We start from the raw sequence: 18,380 nt of genomic DNA, 5'->3' as shown, positions 1-18,380 counted from the left end.
GTGTGTGAATGTGAGAAGGAGAGTGTGTGTGTGTGTGTGTGTGTGTGAATGTGAGAAGGAGAGTGTGTGTGTGTGTGTGTGTGTGGTAGATTGTGTGTGTGTGTGTGAGAGGGAGAGTGTGTGTGTGTGTGTGTGTGAGATGGAGGGAGTGTGTGTGTGTGAGATGGAGGGAGTGTGTGTGTGTGAGAGACAGAGGGAGGGAGGGAGTGTGAGTGAGAGACAGAGGGAGGGAGGGAGTGTGTGTGAGAGACGGAGGGAGTGAGTGTGTGTGAGAGACAGAGGGAGGGAGTGAGTGTGTGTGAGAGACAGAGGGAGGGAGGGAGTGTGTGTGAGAGACAGAGGGAGGGAGGGAGTGTGTGTGAGAGTGTCTCTGTCTCTGCATCCTTTGCCTCCTCTCTGTGTTCCTGCCCACAGGCCTGGCGACGATGGTGTACCCAGATCCTATCTGCTCTCAGGTTAGTCATTTGTCTTCTTTCTCTTTGTTGGGTCTGACAGATTCTCCAGCAGACATCCCCGGGCAGCAATGCAGCAGGTACATCCTGGTCTGTCTGTAACTCTCCTCCCTCTCTGCCTGATAGCCCCATATACTGTGGCCATTCACTTTGGTCATGGATATGAGAACAAACTGGGAGAGCGGGTGTTGATTTGGAGACACATGATCAGCTGGGTGCTTCCAGAATGTTCTGAATCCTGTAAAGATTAGGTTCAGGTCTGTCCTTCTAAATTATCTGACTTTGATAGTCGTGGTTGTTTGGGGTCAGTCATCTCAGCTCCAGGACATCTCTGCAGGAGTTTGTCAGGGCTGTGTGCTAGATTATCTGGAAGCTAGAAACTCTGATGATTGTAAGAACAGAAGGCAAAATAGCAGAAGAGGAGCGATGGCCCAGTGGTATTATTGCCAGAATATTAATCCAGACAGTCAGAAAATGTTCTAGGGACACAGGTTCAAATCCTGCCGCAACAGCTGGTGGAATTTGAATTCAGAAGAATCCCTACAGTGTGGAAGCAGGCCATTCAACCCATCCCAGCTCTTCAAAGAGAATCCCTATCCCTGAAACCCTACATTTTTCATCGCAAATCCACCCAGCCTGCCCATATTTGGGCAGTGGGAGGGAACTGGAGCAGATAAAAGGAGAACTTGTAAACTCCACACAGACAGTCGCCCAAGGGTGGAATCAAACCCGGGTCCCTGATGCTGTGAGGCAGCAATGCTAACCACTGAGCCACTGTGCTGCCCCTAAATAAAATTCAGGAATTAACAATCTAATGATGACCATGTAACATTTGTTGATTGTTTGAAAAAAAAAACCTCCTTCACTCATAGCCTTTAAAGAATGATGTCTGCCATCCTTACCTGGTCTGCTCATGACAGCAATATGACTCTGAACTGCCCTTTGTGGGGGGTAACAAATGGTGATCCAGTGAATAAAGCCCATATCCTGTGAATAAATCCTGCAAATAAAATGTAAATGTCCACCACCAAGAGTGGCTCGGCAACAGTATTACTGATCAAGCTGGTTGGGTCCTAGAGGACATAGCTGTTAGACTGGGTCTGCGGCAGGTGGTGAGGGAACCAACAAGAGGGAAACACATATTTGACCTCATCCTTACCAATCTGCCAACTGCAGATGTATCTGTCCATGACAGTAACGCTAAGAGTGACCATCGCACAGTCCTTGTGGAAACAAAGTCCCGACTTCACATTGAGAACAACCTCCATCGTGTTGTGTGGCACTATTACCGTGCTCAATGGGACAGACTTCGCACAGATCTAGCAACTCAAGACTGGGCATCCATGAGGTGCTAAGGGCCATCAACAGTAGCAGAATTGTACTCCAGCACAATCTGTAACCTCATGGCCCGGTATATCCCCCACTCAACCATTACCATCAAGCCAGGGGATCAACCCTGGTTCAATGGAGAATGCAGGAGGGCATGCCAGGAGCAGCATCAGGCATACCTAAAGATGAGGTATCAACCTGGTGAAGCCACCAAACAGGATTACTTGTGTGAACTTGCCGCTCCCGGAGCCAAGCTGTTCCAGTGCAGTTACAACACTGGTATCTAACCGACAATGTGGAAAATTGCCCAGTTTGTCCTATACACAAAAAACAGGACAAATCCAACCCGGCCAATTACCGCCCCATCAGCCTCCTCTCGATCATCAGTAAAGTGATGGAAGGTGTCAGTAACAGCGCTATCAAGCAGCACCTGCTCAGCAATAACCTGCTCAGTGACGCCCAGTTTGGGTTCTGCCAGGGCCACTCAGCTCCTGACCTCATTACGGCCTTAGTTCAAACATGGACAAAAGAGCTGAATTCCAGAGGTGAGGTGGGAGTGACAGCCCTTGGCATCAAGGCTGCATTCAAGCAAATGTGGCATCTAGGAGCCCGAGCAAAACTGGAATCAATGGGTATCAGGGGGCAAACGCTCCAGTGGTTGGAGTCATACCTGACACATAGGAAGATGGTTGTGGTTGTGGGAGGTCAATCATCTCAGCTCCAGGACATCTCTGCAGGAGTTCCTCAAGGGAGTGTCCTCAGCCCAACCATCTTCAGCTGCTTCATCAATGACTTTCCCTCCATCATAAGGTCAGAAGTGGGGATGTTCGCCAATGATTGCACAATGTTCAGCACCATTCGTGACTCCTCAGATACTGAAGCAGTCCATGTTCAAATGCAACAAGATCTGGACAATATCCAGACTCAGGCTGACAAGTGGAAAGTGACATTCACGCCACACAAATGCCAGGCTATGACCATCACCAATGAGAGACAATCTAACCACTGCCCCTTGACACTCAATGGTGTTACCATCACTGAATCCCCCACTATCAACATCCTGGTGGTTACCATTGACCAGAAACTCAACTGGACTCACCACATTAACACAGTGGCTACAAGAGCAGGCCAGAAGCTGGGAATCCTGCAGCGAGTAACTCACCTCCTGACTCCCCAAAGCCTGTCCCACCATCTACAAGGCACAAGTCAGGAGTGTGATGGAATACTCCCCACTTGTCTGGATGGGTGTAGCCCCAACAACACTCAAGAAGTTTGACACCATCCAGGACAAAGCAGCCGCTTGATTGGCACCACATCCACAAGCATCCACTCCCTCCATCACCGACGCTCAGTAGCAGCAGTGTGTACGATCTACAAGATGCTTTGCAGAAATTCACCAAAGATCCTCAGACAGCACCTTCCAAACCCACAACCACTCCCATCCAGAAGGACAAGGGCAGCAGATACATGGGAACACCATCACCTCCAAATTCCCCTCCAAGTAACTCACCATCTTGACTTGGAAATATATTGCCATTCCTTCACTGTCACTGGGTCAAAATCCTGGAATTCCCTCCCTCAGGGCATTGTGGGCCAACCTACAGCAGGAGGACTGCAGCAGTTCAAGAAGGCAGCTCACCACCACCTTCTCAAGGGGCAACTAGGGATGGGCAATAAATGCTGACCCAGCCAGTGACACCCAGGTCCCGGAGTGAATATTGTATTGAGTGTCGGGTGGGCTTTTTCACTGTGTATTGTACAATCAGGGAGATAGAGTGTGGGGAGTGTTCTGTTCCCTGGGGTGGGGTGATGGATTAATGTCTGAATTTGTATCCAATCCCTCAGTTATCTACATGCCTGGGAGCCCCCCCTCATTCATGGGACACTGACCTGTGACACCATCTTCATTCAACACAATGGTCTCATCAAGATCGGATCAGGTAATATATGCAGTCTGCCCCCCCTCACCCGCCCATTACCCCCTCACCCGCCCCACTACCCCCTCACCCACCCCACTATCCCCTCACCCACCCTATTACCACCTCAGCCCCCATTACCCAAAAAAAGAGAGGCAGGGGAGTGGCATCGCTAGTCAGGGCTAGTATAGTAGCTACTGAAAGGCAGTTCGAGAATGATATGTCTATTCAGTCAGTTTGGGTTGAGGTCAGGAACAAGAAAGGAGCAGTCACTTTGTTGGGGGTTTTTTACAGACCCCCTAATAGTTGCAGAGAAGTGGAGGAGTGGATTGGGAGGCAGGTACTGGAAAGGTGCAGAAGTTACAGGGTTGTAGTCATGGGTGACTTCAACTTTCCAAATATTGATTGGAAACATTTTAGTTGTAATAGTTTAGATGGAGCGGATTTTGTCCAGTGATTTCAGGAAGGATTCCTGACACAGTATGTAGATAGACCAACATAAGGAGAGGTCACTTTGGATTTGGTGCTTGGCAATGAACCGGGCCAAGTGTTAGACCTGTTGGGAGGAGAGCATTTTGGCAGTAGCGATCATAACTGTTACTTTTACAATAGTCATGGAAAAGGACAGGTACATACAGCAGGATAAGGTTTATGATTGGGGGAAGGGTAATTTCAATTCTGTTCGGCAAGAACTGGGTAACATAAAGTGGGAACAGATGCTGTCAGGGAAGAGCACCACAGAAATGTGGAGATTGTTTAAGGAATGCATACTGTGTGTGTTCAATATGTTTGTCCCTAGCAGGCAGGGAAGATGCGGTCGAGTGAGGGAGCCATGGTTCACAGGAGAGGTCGAATGACTCGTTAAGAGGAAGAAGGATGCTTATGTAAGGTTTAGGAAACAAGGAACGGGGAAGGCTTTAGAGGGATACAAGTTAGCCGGGAAGGAACTGAAGAAAAGGCTTAGGAGAGCTATAAGGGGGCATGAGAAAACCTTGGCAGATAGGATCAAGGAAAACTCCAAGGCTTTTTACACGTACATGAGAAATAAGAGAATGACCAGAGAAAGGGTAGGGCTGATCAAGGATTGTAAAGGGAATTTGTGCACGGAGCCTAAAGAGATAGAAGAGGTCCTTAATGAATAATTTTCTTCAGTATTCACAACTGAGAGGGTCCTAGTTGTAGAGGAGGACAGTGTGAAACAGGCTGGTAGGCTAGAGGAGGTCGATGTTAGTAAGGAAGATATGCTCGGAATTTTCAGGAACTTGAAGATAGATAAGTCCCCCGAGCCTGATGGGATTTATCCAAGGATTCTATGGGAAGCGAGGGAAGAGATCGCAGGGCCTTTGGCGATGATCTTTTCATCCTCACTGTCCACGGGTATAGTGCCGGAAGATTGGAGAGAGGCGAACGTCATTCCCTTGCTCAAAAAAGGGAATAGGGATAACCCCGGAAATTACAGGCCAGTTAGTCTTACATCAGTGGTGGGCAAATTATTGGAAAGGGCTCTGAGAGATAGGATTTATGATCACTTGGAAAGGCACAGTTTGATTCATGACAGTCAGCATCGATTTGAGGGGTAGATCATGCCTCACAAACCTTATTGAATTCTTTGAAGAGGTGACCAAACACGTGGATGAAGGTAGAGCAGTGGATGTGGTATACATGGATTTAAGTAAGGCGTTTGATAAGGTTCCCCATGGTAGGCTCATGCAGAAGGTAAGGAGGCATGGGACAGGGGGAAATGTGGCAGATTGGATTCAGAATTAGCTGACCCTTAGAAGACAAAGGGTGGTAGTGGACGGAAAATATTCAACATGGTGCTCAGTTACAAGTGGTGTTCCACAAGGATCTGTTCTGGGTCCTCTTCTATTTGTGATTTTTGTAAATGATTTGGATGATGGAGTGGAAGGTGGATTAGTAAGTTTGGGGACAATATGAAGGTGGGTCACGTTGTGGACAGTGCGGAGGGCTGTTCTAGGTTACAAAGGGACATTGATAGGATGCAGAGCTGGGCTGAGAAGTGATGGCTGAGAAGTGGCAGATGGAGTTTAACCCTGAAAAGTGTGAGGTGATTCATTTTGGAAGGACAAACTTGAAAGCAGAATACAGGGTTAACGGAAAGATTCTTGGCAGTGTGGAGGAGCAAAGGGATCTTGGGGTTCATGTCCACAGTTCCCTGAAAGCTGCCACCCAGGTGGATAGAGTTGTTAAGAAGGCGTATGGTGTGTTAGCTTTCATTAATAGAGGGATTGAGTTCAAGAGCCGTGAAGTTATGCTCCAGCTATACAAAAGCCTGGTTCGGCCACATCTGGAGTATTGTGTCCAGTTCTGGTCGCCTCATTACAGGAAAGATGTGGAAGCGTTGGAAAAGGTGCAGAGGAGATTTACCCGGATGTTGCCTGGAATGGAGGGAAGGTCTTATGGGGACAGGTTGAGAGAGCTAGGGCTTTTCTCTTTAGTACGAAGAAGGATGAGAGGTGACTTGATAGAGGTGTACAAGATGATCAGAGGTATAGATAGAGTAGACAGCCAGAGACTTTTTCCTCGGGTGGAGGTAGCTATTACGAAGGGGCATAGTTTTAAAGTGAGTAGAGGTAGATATAGGGGAGACGTCAGAGGTAGGTTCTTTACTCAGAGAGTGGTAGGGGCATTGAATGCATTGCTGGAGAGGGTAGTGGAGTCGGCCTCATTAGGGGCATTTAAGCGGCTCTTCAATAGGCATATGGATGATAGAATAAGGTAGCGGTGGAGGTTGGATAGACCTTAGATTTATGGTAAAAGTTCGGCACAACATTGTGGGCCGAAGGGCCCGTACTGTGCTGTACTGACCTATGTTCTATGTTCTATATTACCCCCTCACCCACCCCATTACCCCCACACACATCCCACATCCCCTCACCTACCCCATCCTCTCCTCACCTACCCATTACCCATTCACCTACCACATTACCCCTCACCTATCACGTTACCCCTCATCCACCACATTACCCCCTCACCTACGCCATTCACCCTTCACCTACTCCATTCCCTCCTTACCTACCCCACCCTCCCTTCACCTACCCCATTCCCTCCTCACCTACCCCAATCCCCCCTCATCTACACCACTCTCTCTTCACCTACCCCTTTATCCCCCTCACCTACCCAATTATTAACCCCCTCACACACCCTACTCCGCTCTCACCCACCTGTCTCCCTGCTCACCTACCCCATTTCCTCCCTGTTTGGGTGCCAATGACATAGTCCTGTGTGCTCGGGGTCAGGAAGGTCTGTGTCGATGAGGCGTTGGGAGTCTGCTGAGGAAGGCAATGGATGTTCCCCTGATGCCGAGCCTGCCCTATCATTGCTAAGGGGCTTGAGGATTGAATGACCCGCTGAGGTTTTTCCCCTCCATGAGGCTACACAGGAATGTGGGCCAGACTCTGCCAGCAGAACAAGAGACAGAACTCCAGGATCGAGGAGTTGGAGAAGCAGATGCTGGACCTGGAGTCACAACTTGGTCAGCCTGAGGAGGACACAGCCCTGCTGGGGGTGGGGTGGGGTGGGGGGGTGGGCGTATGGAGAGAGAGCAAAGCTGCGGGGAGGTTACTGACGAATGGCAATGCCTGAGGTCCTGGGAGTGCACTCCTGCAGGATCTGAATGAGGGTTCCACTCCCTACACACCAGCCCCTTGCCTCCTTCCCTCGCCCCTCATCTCCTACCCTCCCGCAACTCCTCCAGTCACCCCCTCCACCTTTACCCTTCCCCCGCCCCCTCTCCTTGCTGGGGAGTCTGGAAACAGCCCTGTATGAGAGAGAGCAGCCCCTTGCTTCACATCCAGACACATTCAGGGCTCAGGCTCGATCTGGCTCTCTCTGGTGTAGGTGCTGAGGGATCCTGTCTGAGGTTCTCTCCATCAGGGTCAAGTGTCCCAGACTCCTGCTTGGTCCCTGGGGGATAAACCCGCTCTCCTGGACAATCCACTGGTCCTCCTGGGCAGCCTGACACTGCCACCCTGACTGTCGGTAGGTTGGAGGGATCTGGGTCCCTGATTGGGCAGCAGATGGTTCACCTTGTGGTGTGGGTGACTCTCCCAGTCACCTGTCCATGGGTGACAGACGGCTGTCATAGAGATACAGACTCCTTGGGGACAGAGGACAGCTCTGTGTCAGTGCTGAGGAGCTGAGGCTCACATTCAGGAACCAGAGGAAGGAGCTAGAACATCTCTGCACCCAGACAACGACCAGCCAATGATACCTTTATAGCAGCTCACTCTGCTCCTGCTCACGCTGCCATTCTCTGGTTCCACAGCCTCAGCGATGACACACAACCTCCTGCTCATACACTCTCGGGTCTATGTAACTCCTTCCAGAAGCTACCTGTCTCTAGGTAGGACCTGATTGGGGTCTGGGACACAGTCAACTTGTTGTGAGGAGCCGTGTGCACTCCAATGCCCCCCCTCACCCCAGCTGTATCAGGAAGAGCAGCTGTTAACAGGGAGCTGTTGCCAGCAGTTTACACCCGCAACGCAGGCAGCACAGAGGAGCTGGGGTTCCACAGGAGGACACCATCAGAAATAGAAACAGGAGGAGGCCACTCAGCCTGCTCCACTTTCCTGCCCTTTCCCCATCATCCTCGATCCCCTGACTGATCAAGAATCTGTTGATCCCAGCCTAAAATATCCACAAGGTCTCTGCCCCCACAGATCTCTGTGACAAGGAGTTCCAAAGACTCTCAACCCTCTGGGAGAAGAAATTCCTCCCCATTTCGGTGTTAAATTGGTGCCCCTTTACTCCAAGACTATGCCCCCTGGTCCTACCAGGGATCGGGGAACAGGACCATGCAGGCCCTTCAGCCCATCCAACAAGCCCTAGGACAGCCCACACGGCCTGTGTACCTTCATTCCCCCACAAAGAAGTATTCCCAGTTAAATTTACAAAAATCTTCTGACATTTTAATTTTTGGGACAGAGCTCCTTTGAGGCTACAAACAAACTTTTTTTAAGGATCGTTGTCAGCAAATTACATCAACATGTAAACACAGTCTGTTCACCTGACTGTGCCCGAACTGAGGGGAAAGGACAGGGCCTAATAGTCACACATTTACCCCCTTCAGTGGGTCTGATGGAGAACCCCAGCTCACATGGGTTAGAACGTTCCTCAGTTAGAATTCCACACAACTGCACCCTCATTTTGGGAGAGATGCCGAACTGAAACTGGATCCAGTTGGGTGGGATCCAGTGGGGCAGGATCCAGTCGGGCAGGATCCAATGGGGCGGGATCCAGTCGGGCAGGATCCAATGGGATGGGAGTGACTTGGCTCCCTCAGGCCTGTCATACCCAGCTGTTCCTCCTGGCCTGTCCCAGTCTGTGCTCAGAACTGGTCAATGATTTACCCTCCTCCTCACCCTCACCATTACCCTCACCCTCACGCTCACTCACTGAAACCCAGTCAAAACATAAACCATCAGGAAAATAACCCAGTGAAATACTTGTACGTTTACTCATCTCCATCTGTCTCTCTCCCTCTCTCTTTTTCCCTCTCTCCCATTCTTTCTGCCTCTCTGCGTCTCTCGCTGTCTCTCCCACATCTCTCTCTCATTCTGTCTTTCTGTCACCCCTCTCTCTCTCCATCTCTCTTACTCTCTCTCCCTCGCTCTGTCTCTCCCTCTCTCACTCTGATTCTCTCTCTCTGTTTCCCTGTATCTCTCTCTCTCTATCCATCTTTCCCTCTGGCTCTCTCTCTGTCTGTGTGTACCTGTCTCTGTCTCCCTCTCTCTCTCTGTGTTTGTCTCCATCTGTTTCTCTCTCTCTGTGTCTTCCCCCCCTTTCGCTCTCTCTCTCTCTCCCCCCGTCTTTCTCTCTCTCCCTCCCATCTGTTTTCTCTCTCTCTGTCTCCCTTTGTCTCTGTCTCTCCCTCTCCCTCTCCCTCTCTCTCTCTCTCTCTATCTCTCCCCTCCCCCCCACCTCTCTCCCTCCCTCCCTATGATCTGCTGATATTCCCGGACTCTCCGATGATGTCCCAGTCTGGCACAGGATGTTTGCCAATGGTAAGTCTCTTTATTCAGACACAGTATTTATTTATGTGTTTATTCATGCTCACTTCTTCACTGGGATTCTCAGATTTCTGACTCTTCATTGGTGGTGAGGGAATCACTGTTGATTGGCAGATCCCCCACAATTAGTGAGGAAATTGTACCGGGAAATTAATGGGTTTAAAAACTGAAAAGTCTTGAGGACCTGATAAACCTCATCCCAGAGTATTGAAGGGAATACTCTAGAAATAATGGCTGCGTTGGTGGTCATTGTCCAAGATTCGATAGAGTCTGAAACAGTTCTGACAGATTGGAGGGGAGCTAATGTAACTCCTCTATTTAAAAAAGGTAACATGTAATCAAGAAATTACAGACCATAGAGTCAGACAATCCTTTATTCATGAACAGAATGAGGGTGTCACTGTCTAGGCAGTATTTATTGCCCATCCTGAATTGCTCAGAGTCAACCACATTGCTGTGGGCCTGGAGTCACATGTAGGCCGGACCAGGTAAGGATGCCAGTTTCTTTCCCTAAAGGGCATTAGTGAAACAGGTGGGTTTTTCCAACAATCGACAATGGATTCATGGTCATCATTAAATCCTTAATTCCAGATATTTTATTGAATTCAAATTCCACCATCTGCTGTGGCAGGATCTGAACCTGGGTCCCTAGAATGTTATCTGGGTCTCTGGGTTAACAGTCCAACGATAATACCACTAGGCCATCACCTCCCCATTGATTGTGGGAGTATACTCGAGTCCATTATAAAAGATTTAGCAGCAAAGCGCTTGGAAAACAGTGACAAGATTGGACAGTCAGCATGGATTTACCAAAGGGAAATCAGGCTCGACAAATCGACTGGAATTCTTTGAGGATGTAACTAGTGGAACTGATCACGTGGAACTCATGGTTGACTTGGACTTTCATAAAGCTTTTGACAAAGTGACATATTAGAGATTATTGTGTAAAATGAAAGTGGGTGGAATTGGGGTTGTGTACTGAGATGGAGAGAGAACTGAGTTGGTAAACAGGAGACAGACAGTAGGACTAACCAGGTCTTTTACCCAAGTCACAGGCAGTGACTAGTGGGGTACCCAGCTATGCACAGTACACACTAATGGTTCAGATCGGTGCTGGGACTGTAAGTAAGCATGCAGGTGCAGCAGGTGGTGAAGAAGGTAAATGGTATGTTGGCCTTCATTGTGAGAGGTTTTGAGGGCAGGAGCAGGGATGTGCGGTTATACAGGGCCTTGGTGAAACCACATCTGGAGTATTGTCTGCAGGTTTAGTTTCCTTATCGAGGGGATGCTCTGGTGATGGAGGGAGTGCAGTGAAGGGTTTACCAGACTGATTCCTGGGGTGGCAGGACTGACATATGAGGAGAGACTGAATCAGTTGGGACCATACTCACGGGAGTTTAGAAGAATGTGGGGGTGGGTTGGGGGGACGGGGCGGTCTCATAGAAACCTGTAAAATTCTAACAAGGCTAGGCAGTGTAAATGCAGGAATGAAGGATGTTCCTGATATTCTAAGAATAAGGGGTAAGCCATTCAGGATTGAGATGAGGAAGAATTTCTTCACCCAGAGAGTTGTGAACCTGAGGAATTCTCTCCCACAGGAAGCTATTGGGGCCAGTTCATTAGATATATTCAAGAGGGAGCTGGTCGTGACCCTGCTGCTAAAGGGATCAAGGGATATGGGGAGAGGGTGGGAATGGGATACTGAGGTTGCAGGATCAGCCACGATCACACTGAAAGATGGTGCAGTCTTAAAGGGCCGAATTGGCTTACTCCCGCACCTACTTTCTATGTTGCTATGTTCCAGAACCAGTGGTCATAGTCTAAGGATACAGGGTGAACCATTTCAGACAGAGATGAGGAGAAATACCTTCAGCCAGAGAGTGGGGAATTCACTGCCAGGGAATGCAGCTGAGGTTAAAGCATTGAGTATTTTCAAGAAAGAGTTAGATATAGTTCTTAGGGCTAATGGGACCCAGGGGTATGGAGAGAAAGCAGGAACAGGGGACTCAGTTGGATGATCAGCCAGGTTCATGTGGAGTCAATAAATGTGGAGCTGGAAAAGCACAGCAGGTCAGACAGCATCCCAGGAGCAGGAAGTCAATGTTTCGGGCCAAAACCCTTAGTCAGGACTGGGGAGGGGAGCCCAGAAATAAATATAGGGAGGGGGATGGGGCTGGGTGGAGGGTAGGTGAGTGGGAAGATGGACAGGTTGAGGGTAGAGAGACTTTGAAGATGGTGATGCCCTACCTCCATCACCAATCTCTTCTCCCCCAACCTGTCCATCTTCTGACCCACCTATCTACTCCACCCTTCCCACTGATCAACCACAATCACCATCTACCTGCATCTACATATCACCATCTAACCTACCGTCCCCCCAACCCCACGCCACCCCCACACCCACCCCTCTATTTATTTCTGGGCTCCCCTCCCCCTTCTCAGTCCTGACAAAGAGTTTTGGCCCAAAACGTTGACTTTCCTGCTCCTCGGATGCTGTCTAACCGGCTGTGCTTTTCCAGCTCCACGTTTATTGACTCTCGCTTCCAGCATCTGCCGTCCTTACTGCCTCCATGGTCATGTTAAATGACAGAGCAGGCTCTTTGGTTCGACCACATTTGGAATACTGCGTACAGTTCTGGTTGCCACATTACCAAAAGGATGTGGATGCTTTGGAGAGGGTACAGAGGAGGTTCACCAGGATGTTGCCTGGTATGGAGGGCGCTAGCTATGAAGAGAGGTTGAGTAGATTAGGATTATTTACATTAGAAAGACAGAGGTTGAGGGGGGACCTGATTGAGGTCTACAAAATCATGAGAGGTATAGACAGGGTGGATAGCAAGAAGCTTTTTCCCAGAGTGGGGGACTCAATTACTAGGGGTCACGATTTCAAGGTGAGAGGGGAAAAGTTTAAGGGAGATACGCGTGGAAAGTTCTTTACGCAGAGGGTGGTGGGTGCCTGGAACGCGTTGCCAGCGGAGGTGGTAGAGGCGGGCACGATAGTGTCATTTAAGATATATCTAGACAGATACATGAATGGGCAGGGAGCAGAGAGATTCTGATCCTTGGAAAATAGGCGGCAGGTTTAGATAGAGGATCTGGATCGGCGCAGGCTTGGAGGGCCGAAGGGCCTGTTTCTGTGCTGTAATTTTCTTTGTTCTTTGTTCTTTGAAGGGCCGAATGGCCTGCTCCTGCACCTACTTTCCATACTTTTGTGTCTAATTGTGACTGGACAACTCACTGGAGGAGGAGGCTCCACAAAAATCCCCATCCTCAATGATGGAAGAGCCCAGCACATCAGGGCAAAAGACAAGGCTGAAGTATTCGCAGCAATCTTCAACCAGAAGTGCTGAGTGGATGATCCATCTCTCCCTCCTCCAGTAGTCCCCAGCGTCACAGATACCAGTCTTCAGCCAATTTGATTCACTCCATGTGATATCAAGAAAAGTTTTAAGACATTGGATATTGCAGAGGCTACGGGCCCTGACAACATTCCGGCAATGGTACTGAAGACTTGTTCTCCAGAACTTGCCGTTCCCCGAGCCAAGCTGTTCCAGTACAGTTACAGCCCTGGCATCTACCTGACAATGTGGAAAATTGCCCAGGTATGTCCTGTACACAAAAAGCAGGACAAATCCAACCCGGCCAATTACTGCCCCATCAGTCTACTCTCGATCCTTGTTTGTATAATCGAAAAGAGGCCACTCAGCCCTTTGATCCTGTTCCACCATTCTATTAGACCATGGCTGACCCTCATTTTAACCTTGACTCTATATCCCTAATAATCTGTCACCGTCTTGGTCATCAAGAATCTATCTACCTCTGCCTTAAAAATATTCAAAGGTTCTGCATCCACTCCTTTTGGAGGAAGGGAATTCTAAAGACACTCAACCCTCTGAGAGAAATAATGTTTTGTCGTCTCTGTTTTAAATAGGCACTCCCAAATGTTTAAATGGTGAGCCCTCTCTCTGTCTGTGTATTGCTGTTGTGAAGCAGCACGAGGGACAGGACTGACTAATGCATGCAGCACCTCAGACCTGCTCACTTATCCATTAAGGTCACATCCCTCGGGACCATCCACTCCACTTTCTGAACATATTCTGTAATTCCCAGAGAGATGAGAAATCCCATGATTTCTGTGGAACTAAAACAGAAGTTGCTGGAAAAGCTCAGCAGGTCTGGCAGCATCTGTGAAGGAAAAATCAGAGTTAACGTTTTGGGTCCGGTGATCCTTCCTCAGAACAGTTCTCTCATGGATATCCTCAACAACATTGAATGCTTAAGACAAAGGACATCAAACAGGATCCAAAACTATAATCAAATGAAATCCATCATCTCTCTCTCTCTCCTCCCTGCACTTTCTACCTCTCCTGCAACCTTTCATTCTCTCTCTCTGTCTCTCACTCTGTCTTTCTGTCCTTCCTGTGTCTCTCACTCTCTCTCTCTATCTTGCTCTCCCTGTCTGTCATTTGCTTAGTCTATGTCTCCAGCCATGTTGCTACTTCTCTTTCTGTTTCTCTCCATCTGTTTATCTGCCTCTCATTGTCTCTATCTCTATGTTTGCCTCAGACTTTGTCTCTTTCAGTCCCTGCCTCTCTGTTTGTCTGTCTCCCTCTCTCTGTCCCGCACCCCATCTCCCCTCTGTCTCTTTCTCACCCCTCGCTCTCAGCCTCTCTCATTTTCTCTCTGTTATCTGATCTATTCAGCACTGGTTTTTGATGCTGTCTTTGTGATTTTTGGGCTATTGGTAAATTATCTTTACGTTTTGGCTCCCAGTTCTGGCAGAATCTCCGAAGACCTCACTGAGAAGTCCCAGGGAAGAGCAGAAGATCCGTCACTTTTTTGCTCCAGAATATGATGGTAAATGGGTAACACGGTGGCTCAGTGGTTAATGCTCCTGCCTCACAGCGCCAGGCACCTGGGTTCGATTCCGCAACTCTCTGAGTTTGCACATTCTCCCCGTGTCTGTGTGGGTTCCCTCCGGGTGTTCCGGTTTCCTCCCACAGTCCGAAGATGTACAGGTTAGGGTGGATGGCCATACGAAATGTGGGGTTACAGGGATAGGGTAGGGCAGTAGGTCTGGGTGGGATGTTCTTTGGAGGTTCACTGTGGACTTGATGGGCCAAATGGCCTGTTTCCACAATGTAGGGATTCTATGAAATGTGACTTTGTCCCGAAGCTGCAGGAACAGCTCTCCCCAGGGGAACAGAGCTCAGCCTGACTGAGTCTTCATTGAAGAATTGATCATTTACAGCTGGGGACAGGGATGGGTGAAAGGTCAGAGTTTGGGATCATTACTTGGGATCAGTGTAAGGAAAGTTGGGCCAGGACAGAGAGCTTTGGATCAGTGGGACCTTGGAACTGTCCTTGGGGAAATGGGCTGTGTAGAAGGGTCATACCAGAAAGGAGCTGGGACTCTGTTCCTTGTGGGGTGGGGAGTGGGCAGGTTGCTAATGTTACTGGAGAAGGTTTATATTAATTAATGCTGCTGTCTCAGATAAATCAGAAAAAAGGATTGGTTGCCAAATCTGTAACTGCCTTCAAAGAATCCCAAACACCTCCTTCAAGATCCACTCCCTCCACCACCGACGCTCAGTCGCAGCAGTGTGTACTATCTACAAAATGCGCTGCAGAAATTCACCAAAGATCCTCAGACAGCACCTTCCAAACCCAAGACCGTTACTACCCACATCTCATGACTAAATGAAAAGAGGCTTGGGCACAGTTAGAGCTAAATTCAGTGATGATGCCATCAAATGTCACAGAACTGGTGGTTAGATTCTCTCTTGTTGAGATGGAGATGACCATCGCCTGGCACTTGTGAGGTAAGAATGTTATTTCCAAACTGGGCATCACTGAACAGGTTATTTCTGAGCAGGTGCTGCTTGATAGCACTGTTACTGACACCTTCCATCACTTTACTGATGATCGAGAGGAGACTGATGGGGCGGTAATTGGCCGGGTTGGATTTGTCCTGTTTACAAAGAGCAGGCTTATACACTCTTCATTGAACCAGAGTTGATCCTTGGCCTGATGATAATTGTGGGGGATATTGCAGGCCGTGATATTCAGAGTAACCAGAACCAGATGCCCCATTCAGAGTGACTGGATAAACAAAAAAAACCTGAAAGAACTGGAAATCAGAAACAAAAACAAAAGCCCTAGAAACTGTGCTGTGAAGAAGGGTCACTGGACCCAAAACATTAACTCTGCTTTCTCTCCACAGATGCTGCCAGGCCTGCTGAGTTTTTCCAGCAATTGTAGTCAAATAGTGTCTCTCTGTCCCTCCTTGTCTCTGTGTGGGAGGGCATCACTGGCTAGGCCAGCATTTATTTATTGCCCAGTTTAACAGTCAACCACATTGCTGTGGGCCTGGAGTCACATGTAGGCCAGACCAGGTAAGGATGGCCGTTTCCTTCCCTAAAGGGCATTAGTGAACCAGATGGGTTTTTCCCCGAAGAATTGGCAATGGATTCACGGTCATCATTTAATTCCAGATTTTTTTTTCATTTAATTCAAATACCACCATCTTCCGTGGCAGGATTTGAACCTGGATCTGCAGGACAGTACATGGGTCTCTGGATATATTGCATCATGGTAATCCCACCAGGCCACGATTACTTTGATATCACTTGGAGCAGAGTTCCCCTGTCGCTATTCATAGGAAAGACCCTCCCAGAGCTTTGTGATTGATAACTGTACTCACATGGTCACACAGAGTCATAGAGATGTACAACACAGAAACAGACCCTTAGGTCCAACTCATCCATACCGACCTGATATCCTAAATTATGGGCAGCAAAGAAGTTACCTCAGAGTACAAAGGGACCTCGGTCGATGGGCCAATGGGCCAAGGAGTGGCCGATGGAGTTTATTTTAGATAAATGTGAGGTGCTGTATTTTGGAAAGGCAAATCAGGGCAGGACTTACACACTTCATGGTAGGGTCCTGGGGAGTGTTACTGAACATAGAGACCGTGGAGTGCAGGTTCATAGTTCCTTGAAAGTGGAGTCGCAGGTAGACAGGGCGGTGAAGAAGGTGTTCGGTACGCTTGCCCTTATTGGTCAGTGCATTGAGTATAGGATTTGGGAGGGTCATGTTGCAGCTGTACAGGACATTGGCTCAGCCACTATTGGAATACTGCATATAATTCTGGTCTCCCTGCAATAGGAAGGATGTTGTGAAACTTGAAAAGATTTACAAGGATGTTGCCAGGGTTGGAGGGTTTGAGCTACAGGAAGAGGCTGAATAGGCTGGGGCTATTGTCTGAGGTTGGAAAAGCACAGCAGGTCAGACAGCATCAGAGGAGCAGGAAAGTCAATGTTTTGGGTGGAGACCCTCTCTCAGGATTCTTGCTGCTCTGATGCTGCCTCACCTGCTGTGCTTTTTCAACCTCACACCATAGACTGTGGCTTCCAGCATCTGCAGTCTTTACCGTCTCCTAGACTGGAGCTATTTTCCCAGGAGCGTCGGAGGCCGAGGGGTGACCTTATTGAGGTTTATAAAATCATGAGGGGCATGGACAGGGTGAGTAGCCAAGGTCCTTTCCCCTAGGGTAGAGGAGACCAAAACTAAAGGGCATGGGTTTAAGGTGAGAGGGGAAAGATTTAAAAGGGACCTGTGGGGCAACTTTTTGACACAGAGGGTGGTGTATGTAAGGAATGAGCTGCCAGAGGAAGTGGAGGAGGCTGGTATGATTACAGCATTTAAAAGGCTTCTGGATGGGTATATGAATAGGAAGGGTTTAGAGGGAAATTGACCAAATGCTGGTAAACTTGCTTTTTTTGCTGTTTTCATACATTGCCTCTTGCTATTCCTCCTTGTGTTTCTAGGTCAGGGTAAGGACACAACCGCTCTGGATATTTTTGCGTTCGGAATCTGTGCCTTGGAGGTAAGAAGCTGAGAGGAATTGTGAGGCAGGTACCAATCAGAATCTCATACACCTCGATCGAATCTCCCTCACTGCCCCCTGCTCCAAGGAGATTCTCCAACCTCACTCAGTAACTGAAGCCCCTCATCCCTGGAACCATTCTGGGAAATCTCTCTGCACCGTCTCAGGGGCCCTCACATTGATCATGATTTGTTGTTTACACACCCTGGTTGGCTGTCATTCAAATCTATCAAAATGCCTATTGGTCCGACTGTCAGTCTCTGTGTGTCAGTCGGTGCGCGACTGTCAGTCTCTGTGTGTCAGTCGGTGTGCGACTGTCAGTCTCTGTGTGTCAGTCGGTGCGCGACTGTCAGTCTCTGTGTGTCAGTCGGTGCGTGACTGTCAGTCTCTCTGTGTGTGTCAGTCGGTGTGTGACTGTCAGTCTCTGTGTGTCAGTCGGTGTGCGACTGTCAGTCTCTGTGTGTCAGTCGGTGCGCGACTGTCAGTCACTGTGTGTCAGTCAGTGTGTGACTGTCAGTCTCTCTGTGTGTGTCAGTCGGTGTGCAACTGTCAGTCTCTGTATGTCAGTCGGTGCGCGACTGTCAGTCTCTGTGTGTCAGTCGGTGTGCGACTGTCAGTCTCTGAGTCTCAGTCAGTGTGTGACTGTCAGTCTCTGTGACTCAGTCGGTGTGCGACTGTCAGTCTCTGTGTGTCAGTCGGTGTGCGACTGTCAGTCTCTGAGTCTCAGTCGGTGTGCGACTGTCAGTCTCTGTGTGTGTCAGTC

At 48.9% G+C, this 18,380-nt stretch overlaps 1 protein-coding gene across 1 annotated transcript in view; it reads left to right on the top strand.

Annotated features, from left to right (window-relative positions):
* LOC109925503 (nuclear receptor-binding protein 2-like) overlaps window positions 1–17,827 on the top strand; it is a 19,523-nt gene extending 1,696 nt beyond the window's left edge. Inside the window, exons 2-5 of the mRNA XM_048592260.1 lie at window positions 415–455; window positions 3,627–3,721; window positions 9,700–9,723; window positions 17,559–17,827. Of these exons, the coding sequence (XP_048448217.1) occupies window positions 415–455; window positions 3,627–3,721; window positions 9,700–9,723; window positions 17,559–17,629 (231 nt within the window). The 3' untranslated portion in view covers window positions 17,630–17,827. The remainder of the gene's footprint in view (window positions 1–414; window positions 456–3,626; window positions 3,722–9,699; window positions 9,724–17,558) is intronic.
* Window positions 17,828–18,380: the final 553 nt, after the last annotated feature.

The sequence above is a fragment of the Rhincodon typus genome, unplaced genomic scaffold (genome assembly GCF_021869965.1).
Source record: "Rhincodon typus isolate 14 unplaced genomic scaffold, sRhiTyp1.1 hic_rhity00000905, whole genome shotgun sequence".
Classification (NCBI taxonomy): Eukaryota; Metazoa; Chordata; class Chondrichthyes; order Orectolobiformes; family Rhincodontidae; genus Rhincodon; species Rhincodon typus.
This window is presented reverse-complemented; position numbering and strand designations above follow the sequence as displayed.